We start from the raw sequence: 9,687 nt of genomic DNA, 5'->3' as shown, positions 1-9,687 counted from the left end.
GGGCTCCCTCGGGGACAGAGCCGGCGGCCCCCAGCGAGCCGTGCACCTGCCTTCCCCAAACAGCCTGCTCTGGCAGCGCCCTCCTCTTCAGATGTAATTGTGGGACCGAGAGCAAGGGCGCTGCAGATGGGTTTAGCTCGCTCGCTCGCAAAGGGGTTTGCTAAATTATTTTCTTTCTGCCGTGAGCTCCCCGCTTGCCTTGTCAGTGGTTTTTTTCTTGCTGTTTTAGGCTCGGGTTTTGAACGGCTTGCGAGCCTTATGGGGAGCTGTACGCATTGTAACTGGTATTTTTGTATGAAGGAAGAGCGATCAAATAGTACTCGTGCAGCAGTACGAAGTAAAATTCAGGAGTTTTTAAAGCGCGGTGTTGAAGCTGACACAATGCAGAAAACATTTCTGCTGCTTGTAGAGCCTTACATCACCCAACAAAATGAGAGTCATGACAGTGCTGGATGTGAGCTGCTGCTGTAGCGATTGTTCCGCTAAAAAAAAAAAAAAACCCGAACAAAAAAACCACCCCCCATCCCAACCCAAAACTACAAACTCCTCTCCTATGTTCAGTTCCCCGCCCCTCCCCACTCTCCTCCTCCCCCCAAATAAGCCAAATGCATGATAAGGTAATGGAAAACTGTGTGAGTAGTACAGTTAGTTGTATGTCTAGTTGTATAAAACTGCTACCCAGAATCACAGCTGAAGATGCTGAGATCTGCAACAAGAGAGTTCAGAAATTACACTGTCTTTATGTCTTCTGCTCTAATCCCGCAAAGATTACTAAATTCATAGTGTGTTCAGGTTGAGTATAGTATTTTTATTCTTACGGGGGCAGGCAGACTTCTTTAGCTAGCACTGTGGGCTATCATCTTTTCTAGTGAATGTTAATTTTTGCTGTTTAAATTTTTCCTTTGATCTCATTTTACAGGCTTCTGGAGTAACAGTGAATGATGAAGTCATAAAGGTTTTTAATGACATGAAAGTAAGGAAATCTTCAACCCCAGAAGAGATTAAAAAAAGAAAGAAAGCCGTCCTCTTCTGCTTAAGTGATGACAAAAAACAAATAATTGTAGAGGAGTCAAAGCAGATATTGGTTGGTGACATTGGAGATACTGTGGAGGACCCCTATACAGCCTTTGTGAAGTTGCTACCTTTGAATGATTGCCGATACGCTTTGTATGACGCCACATACGAGACAAAGGAATCTAAGAAAGAAGACCTGGTATTTATATTCTGGTGTGTAAAAGCAAAGCTTGCTGTTAAAATTGAATATTCTGGAGTTAACACTGGATGACTGAATAACTGTTTTGTTGTGGTTTTCTTCTTTCCTTTAAAGGGCTCCTGAAAGTGCACCTTTAAAAAGCAAGATGATCTACGCAAGCTCTAAAGATGCCATTAAAAAGAAATTTACAGGTACAGGCCTAAAAATGTTTCGCTCATTAATTATAATGCCGTTTAGATGTTGAGGTTCTCACAAGTACGTTGTTGTCCATCTGTCTTTCAGGTATTAAACATGAGTGGCAAGTAAATGGTTTGGATGATATTAAGGACCGTTCAACACTCGGAGAGAAACTGGGAGGCAACGTGGTAGTTTCACTTGAAGGAAAACCCTTATAAAAAGACAGACAAGTGCCATCTGGATCTAAGGAGCTTCCATTTCTGCAGCTCGTTCAATTGGAATAGTATTAGTCTCCCTGTCCCTTCCCTTCTCAAAAAATAAGTCCCTTCCCTAATGCCCCTGAAGGAGGTGTCATTGTTAAGCGGTCTACCAGTGATTGCCATTAGACTGTTTAATCCTGGTAGTTTTATGTAGGATCCAAGGAATGCTTTCACGTCATACTCTTAGCCAAAACTGACGTTGCAGGCATTCCTTGCAACATGTACAATGAATGTGATAGTTAATGTGAATAGTCTAGCAGACAGCAAAGGGTAAGCTAATTGAATGCCTTGAAAGTATTGTCCACTGGTCGGATGGTAGACTCTCTACAGTATTACTTACAGTTGCACTTGATTGCAGTTCCATGAGGCTCTTGTGCATTCATACACCTCACCTGCCTTGACAAGCCTATTTTTGTGACATGGCAGCACACAACACTATGCATTTAAAGCACTTTTTTGTAATATGTTTGACCCGCCCCCCCCAAAGGAATGCCAATTAAGTTGCTGTAACTGTGTCATCAAATTATTGTAGTACCTCAGTTTCATTCCTGTTACATGCATATCTTTATAAATGAAGTAGCTGTTATGATGCCTTTTGTTTTCCATTGAATGTACACTACTGAACAGGAGTAGAAGTTATCTGTTTACCATGTGAGTCTTGAAACACTAAAGTTTTGTAAAACATCAGTCATGGTGGCAATTTCTGTATTAAAAAGAGCCTTAAATGGAACGTTGTTTTTTGAGATCAAAAACTGGCCACGTTGCAATAAAACTTGTGGCTTATTACAGAACGTTGCCTTGTTTTCATTGGAAAATATAGTTTTAAAGTATGTTTAATTTAAGCACATTTCAAATAACTTCTGTGGAAAGTATTGTAAAGATAAACAATCATTAATCTCATCTTAAATAATGCAAGTTTTTCATTCCTAATCATGATTTAGGAACTGCTTTACAATACTTTGTGGCTCTGTTCTGATCATTTGATAAAGGACCTGATCCTAGTTTACTATTAAAGTAAAGAAGCTACCACTACTAGAGACCGTTAGTTCCATGAAACACTTGTGTCAGAAATGTAAAAATACAAAGTAATTGACCACGCAGTGTGTTTCGTACCTGAATGTTCTTAAAGTTCTACATGTCAGAGTAAAACCTTGCACGAAATCTTACAGCTCGCCGTCTTTTTTGGTAAGGTGATGTGTAATGACAGTTATACGATACGCAAATATGAATCCAGTAAATAATTTTTGTTTCTTGAGTGTTGCAGTTAAGATGGACTTGGTACAAGCAATAGCCTAAATGAACCGTTCTACTTGTTAGCTTCTATGTAACTAGAACTGGAAAGTGTTTGCCGCTACCGAGGCTTGCATCGGGGACATGTTTTGGCTGGGAGCCAAATAACGCTCTCCTTATAGAGAATTTGATCTGCTCTGTGTGAGCAATCCTCCGTTTGCCAGAGCTATTTATGGCCAACACATGCTTTTGTATCTTGTCATCGTTATCCACAAATGGCAAAACTGGACATGATTCTCCTGGTATGCATAAAGGAGTGCTGTTAGGCAGCCACTCGCAGCTGAACTGTACATGCTGCTAGAAGGAATGCTCTTTATTGTTACCTTATTTTAAAAAGTTGGTAGAGCAGAACTGTGGAGCTTTTAAATATGGGCCCTTTATGTTCAGTCGATAGCCCTTTTTCAACAAGGAAGCGGATAAACGTCAAAATCTTTTTTCTTTTTTTTTTTAATAGTTTAAATAACCTAGTGGTACTGTGTTTAAGCTCTCTTGTCCTGTAGAACTTTAAGACTTTGTTTCAGGCTGCTGGCTATCCCTATGACTTGCACACCTCATTGTGTTAGCTGTTCTATGTAGACTAAACTTTACTAGAACTTAACTAAAAAGGCATGATGACCACTGACTTACTAAGTGTATTAATAAGTCTTGGTTTTGTTCTACAAAACTCTCCTTTCAGGTACCTTTTAAGGTTGAGAAGTAACTGATGGTGTGCATGTTGTCTAGATTAAAAAAAAAAAACCTTCTTATTCCTTAAAATAGTCTCTTTATTTCTGATTATTCACGTTGTGTGCAAAGCCCGGTTTAATGTAAAGATCTACTTCGTGCTTTATGTTTGACTTGAGTTCAGTACAGTATAATGCAATGATCTTTTAACTGATTTTCACAAGGTATAAATGGTTTCTTTAGAAAAAGCCAAAACTGAAAATGTTAAATTTTAATAAACCATTTGAATTTCATTTTAGACAGTAAACTTTTTTAAGCAGTACTGTGTTTAAATTTATTGTTTGTCTCTGCTGCAAACAATCTGGAAAGATGTTTGTGGCTTCCAAGTTGAATATTAAAGGTTACTTTTTTTTTTTAAAACTAGCTTAGGTGTATATTCACTCAGTCCAAGTAGATTCAAAATTGAAGCACAAACTGTATTTATGTAAGATTCCTACCAAAACAAGTTTTGGATCCAAAAGGATCAGCCTGCCTTCAGTTTGTTCTTGAAAGAACTGACTGACTGACTGATGTGGTCCAATTCGAATGGCTTGCTTTTAAAAAAATAAAAAAAACCCCAATAAAGTGCTACAGAACTGTTACTGTTTGAATTATAAAACAAATGAGAGACAGCTGGCATCTGTTCCAAAAGGGTTTGTCAGCTGTTGTTTTCTGTCATTATGCAAAACGGTGAGGGCCTCATTGTGATCGAGAAGTGGAGGCAAATCCTCTCAAGTTGAATATCTTCTGTGTATCTCCGTGTAGACGTGACTTTTGGGTATCTTGGCTTCAGTTATTTTATTGATAAAGAAGTGTTAAATAAAATTTTCAGTAGAGTAGCTTGTGCAGAAATGGCATTTTTCTTCTTCTAAAAAAAGACTTCAAAACCAGCAGTTGTTTTGTTTGATTTGGTAAATCCTGGAAGAGGTATAGACATACGGGTTTGATTTCTCCGAAAAGAGAAATCGGTCGAAGACTAGTGTGAGTAGGTGAGGTTTATGCTTGTGGCGATTTTAGAAATACAAAGCTTAAGTTTATATGGACTTGAGTGTAAGAATCACTCCCAGTCAGATCGCGAAATGGATTTTGAGTACGTTCAGTTAAAACCCAAAGTGTTTCTCTAAGTGGAAGAGTCTTTTCCTGCTGTACCGTTCCCTCAGAACGAGTGATGGAATACAGCAATTGCCACAATTTGTTAATAAGCTTTACTTTCTTATGCCAATTCCAGTATAAACCAAACTTTCATGTCTGCCTATTTTTTATAAACTTCTGTAAGTTCCCCTTAGTTTGTGGTGGCGAGTTAATGATTATAGAGTGAAAACACAGCACTAATGGTGGATGAAAGATCATCAATGTAGCACCTGTCTATAAGTACTGAATTTCTTTGAAATATTTCTGATTTTGAAAACCTGGTATAAATAAAATTAATTTAAATGTCTTCAGATGTTGAGTATGTTTGTGTGCTAGGCAGCACTTACACGGATCACTTTGCTGTTGTCTTTGGATTGGGAGAAGCCCAGACACTGTGAAAGGAGAGATCGTGGAGTAAATGCGTGGAATACGGGCATTTTTGTAATGGGTTTCACCCACAACCCATTCAGTTCAGTACCCAGCTGCAGCAAAAGCCAGCACCGGTGGCTCAGGAGATAGGTGTAAAGAAGTTTTTAGTGGGTCGGTGCTGGATAACCTTTTTCTTGTGTTGGGTCCCAGCTCACATATTCAGAAAGTCAGATGTTTTTTTTAAAAAGGTAGCAAAAAGTATGTTTACACTGACGAGTCATTTTTAATATTGGGAAGAAATCGAGCTGATGCGATGTGAAAAAGGTGACTCCATGAAGAATGATCAGAAGATTATCCTTTTGGTATCAGTGGTATCTCTCCTGTTGATGTAAAATTTCTTGGATCTAGGAACAGCTTAACTGGAAGAGAGTTAATTTTGTAAACAAAGCTGTCAAGAAACAGCTTCATTGGATACTCGGGAGAAGAGAGGCTTTTACGCTGTAGATTAACAATCTTTTTAGTGTTTACCTAACATAAGCTTTCTATGTGGCTGTAGGGGACATATACGAGAACACGCATTAAAAATGAGTGAAAGGTCTCTATGAAAATAAGTATACAAATAACTGCTTAGTTAAAAAATGTTCTGTTCTTACTATATTCATATCCAGTGCTTGATACCCTATTGAATTGGGGCATTTCCCTGCCTCACCCCCCATGCTGTAAAATCTACGATAACCCCCATACATCTTACTATTCTTTGCATTGCTTATCTCTGCCATCTACTAACAATATCTGAAAAAATACAAAAGTGAAAAATTGAAGCCTTTCATAGGAAATTCAAACAGGTAACAATTTATGTTGTTTATTTGATGATATGATAGAATTTTCTTTTTATATTGTAAGGCTTACAGCAAAAATGCGCTATTTGGAGGCACTGAAAGTAATTTTGACATTGCCTTTTTAATACCTCATTGTAAGTCAATATTTGTGTTGTCAGGTTTACTTCGTAGTTACTTAGGAAAGTAACGATTGGAAAAGAAACTTGAAGGTGCTGGTGATTATTTTTAAAAGTTTCTAAATGTCAATTCAGATGATAAAAAAAAATACCAATGTCAATTTCCTGCTGTTAGCTTAATTTTTACTCTTGTGTGAACAGGCTTAGGAATGTGTGTGTAGCTGTAATCATGCCTTCTCCTCTTCCCCCTCTTTATTTTTAAAAACAGCTGTGTCACTGCAAATCCCTACCATCTGCCCACCATCTTCTGTAAAGCTTTACGGACAATCTCCACTTGTACCTTTTAGTATCTATTTTTCCCCTCTCTTGTTTGTGATTGTAGGGATTTGATTTAGAAAAACTAAACGCTGTAATACTATGCTCCTCAAAAGCTTTTCTATTATGCAGAAAGTTAAAAGCATCAGTTACTCTCTGGTGAGCACAGCTGCAGGGTATACATTGGCTTGAAAAAAGAGATGTGATTTTGACAACCGGTTTAGAGAGCCTTATTTGTGTCTGCTTCCCCTTAGTGGCAGCACTGCTTTCATCTGTGACCCTTCTATTAAGGCTAATGCGAGAGCTAAGCTTTTCTTCCATTTTAGCTGTTTCAACAGAAAGTTGAATGTGCATGTAGCAAACAAGGTGCGGAGAAGCAGAGGAAGGTTTAGAAGAAGCCGTTTTTCATAGAGACCTGTACAACTGAGGGGGGAAAAAAAGGGTTACAGCACAACAACACAAGGGTTACAGTTACAACGAAAGGATTTGTTTCCTTTTAATTTCAGCATGAGCTTGCAACTGTAAAGACTGGCTTATGTTATCTTTTGCTCTGCCTGAACATACTGATTCCACAGTCTCAACTGTCTCCATGCTTTTAAGCAATGAAATGTGAACACACAGCTCTGTATCGGTGAAATTCGTTTTACTCCTATAAATATGAAGCCATGCTATAATGGCGCTTTTGGTTAGCGATATCATATAGGTGGTGCACCTAAGCTGCATTTGAACAACCCTTTAAAAATGCGTATTTTTTGATTATACCAAATACAATAATTAAGCTATTACATTGGGAGTGAGGATGATCTGGTGTAGTTCTTAATTAGGTGACTGCAAGTGACAAATATAATTTATGGTCATATTTTAGAGTCTTAGCCCTGTTGTTTAAGCGTGACTTAGAGATGAAACACTTCCCGGTCCACAGAATTCATTGCCTGCATAAATTCTTTTAAGAAGCAGTAGCATAATTTTAGCTCTTTGTTGACTATTACTGATGCAGAATCTGTCACCTGAAGGTTTTTATTCTTCGGCGTTGGTGAATTCCCTTTGTAGTGCTGCATTATTCTCTGCATCCACACTTCAAAATCAGTTCCCAGAACTCTCCTTCCAAGTAACCAGAATTCCTGAACAATATTTATTCTGCATGACTAAAGTAGAAAGGCATCTTGTAGAATGCCCATAGGAAACAAATGCATGGCATTAGCCTACGTGGCCACTGAACATGTGTGTTCAACTGCGTGCCATCGCTGACTGTTGGGTTACTCTGATGAGAACGTCAGCCCGTTCAGGTTTGCGTGCAACAGCCCAACCCAGAAAATTTGTGGAACCAGAAAAGAACGTCTTAATTTTTCTCAGATAAAGACTTTACAAGCTGGCTGAATGCCTTGTTCACTGGTAAGGCTGAATGAAACAGCTATCAGGGTCACAGTGATAACCACTTGTTTTTAAAATTTTTTTACCTGTTCTGACAAAAACACCTGGCTTTGATTCTAGCCAGTTTTATAGATTTACTTCGACAGGTGCAATGGTTGGAAGTATCTTCAGGACAAGCTATATTTAGATATATAACCTTTTGATAATTCTGGTAGTTGCTTTGGTCTCATTATTATTTTAATTCAGTCACTTCAAATCCATTACAATTTTAACTGCCTGGAGTCCAGTATTGCCAATATAATGCTCACAACACAGCATAAACAACATTCAGAAGTCATCATCGTCAAAATCAGTACTAATTTAAATCAATTTTATTTCTATAGCCTGGTCTCAGTTTTGCAAGGAGGATGACAACTCTCTTAAAAGTGAAGTGATCTTCCACTGAACTCCTGACCTGCCATAGAGCTTCATGACGGGGTTGAAGAAGTGTTGGAGCATTCACACAGAGCAGTTTGCTTTGCTTTCTTGCGTAGCTGGATAAATTTCCTATCCTGGGATATGTTGAGGTTACTGTGGCATCAATGTCTAAAGCATTTCACCTCGGTTTTCATTCTGAATAGAATGGACAGACTGCAGTTATAGCTTTTTCTTATGGTAATACAGTCAATCATCTCAGCTATGAATTTTGTTTTTTCCTGATTACCAGAAGGGAGAAGAGAATGCTTCTCATCGCACTGTGCAGCATAAGGCCAAAATACAGCACCGGAATTACATGCAGGCATCATAATTGTTTTCAGCTATTGTGGCTGTTGTAGCAGGTACAAAACGTGATCTGGTCAAAATTGAGTTGTGCATGTGTCTTGGTAGACTCCAGAAAAGAGCTGTGGTGAGAGTCTGAGTACCTGGCACTCTAGCTCTGTCCCTGCAACATCTCTGTAACATCACGAGGCTATGCCTACTCCAGAATTTCTCTTTCAGGAATCGTACATTGCTGCGCTACCCTACTTCAGAAGTCAGAGTGACTGATAGCTCAAGACATCTTCAGGAACACTAGGACTGCCGTTGCTCTAATAGTGAAATACAAAGTCGAGATATTTCCAGTAACAGCTTTGTGCACACCAGGTTCAAGAAGCACATGGCTCTGTGTTTATCTGCATTTATCCTGTGCACAAAGTAATAATGATACATAAAAATATATTTAACACTGATAGTAAGTCAGAATCTTACTTTAACTTAACAGCTGTTTTCCTTGGAATATAGTGAGGATAAGATTTTTCCAAAGTTTTACTAATTAATATACAGGAAATGGAAGAACATATTTTCATGTTTGTGCTTTAAATATTATTTGTCTAGATATTTAAGGAACCTGGAATTTCCTGCTTTTTCCTCTTCTTTTTTTTTTTTTTTTTTTTTAGAAATGGTGTTAATAACCAGTCTTTCCACTGTAATAGCAAACTGTGGGAAGATGAGAAGAGTTATTTCTCTTTGCATCAGCAACTTATATTGTGTGCAAATACAGATCCTCTCAGTTTCTTCTTAAAATAGTGTTGGATCACACTCAGTGGTTAACAGACAAGAACATAGGATTTTTGTAAGTCATATATTACAGTATTAATATGAACACGCACATCTGTTTGAGCTATGAGATGAAAAATTTTAATTACCTAAGGGCATATTTTGGGGAAAAAAATAGTAACTTTTTAAAGCTTCTATTTTTCTCTGCTAATAAGTTTTTTATGCTGGAAGTTGCCCATGAAGTTCTATTCTTTCTGTTTTATTAGTTACTTGGTTTTGGTGTTGTGCTGGTTTTGGCTGGGATAGAGTTAATTTTCTTCACAGTAGCTAGCATGGGGCTGTGTTTTGGATTTGTGCTGGAAACAGTGTTGATAACACAGGGATGTTTT

The 9,687-nt window shown here is 38.1% G+C and overlaps 1 protein-coding gene across 1 annotated transcript; it reads left to right on the top strand.

Moving 5' to 3' along the window:
• The first annotated feature begins 919 nt into the window (after window positions 1-919).
• CFL2 (cofilin 2 (muscle)) lies at window positions 920-5,080 on the top strand. The gene is made up of 3 exons (XM_009319366.1): window positions 920-1,227; window positions 1,328-1,404; window positions 1,496-5,080. Exons 1-3 carry the CDS (start codon window positions 968-970, stop codon window positions 1,606-1,608), a joined length of 450 nt encoding a protein of 149 aa, XP_009317641.1. The 5' UTR covers window positions 920-967; the 3' UTR covers window positions 1,609-5,080.
• Window positions 5,081-9,687: the final 4,607 nt, after the last annotated feature.

The sequence above is a fragment of the Pygoscelis adeliae genome, unplaced genomic scaffold (genome assembly GCF_000699105.1).
Source record: "Pygoscelis adeliae isolate BGI_AS28 unplaced genomic scaffold, ASM69910v1 Scaffold71, whole genome shotgun sequence".
Lineage (NCBI taxonomy): Eukaryota > Metazoa > Chordata > Aves > Sphenisciformes > Spheniscidae > Pygoscelis > Pygoscelis adeliae.
This window is presented reverse-complemented; position numbering and strand designations above follow the sequence as displayed.

What these genes read in the sequence shown, in the direction of transcription:
- CFL2 (XM_009319366.1), top strand. Translation starts at nt 968, where the DNA reads ATGAAAGTAAGGAAATCTTCAACCCCAGAAGAGATTAAAAAAAGAAAG. An exon ending in GACCTGGTATTTATATTCTG is followed by an intron (nt 1,228 to 1,327) that starts GTGTGTAAAAGC and finishes TTTCCTTTAAAG; the next exon opens with GGCTCCTGAAAGTGCACCTT. An exon ending in CATTAAAAAGAAATTTACAG is followed by an intron (nt 1,405 to 1,495) that starts GTACAGGCCTAA and finishes TCTGTCTTTCAG; the next exon opens with GTATTAAACATGAGTGGCAA.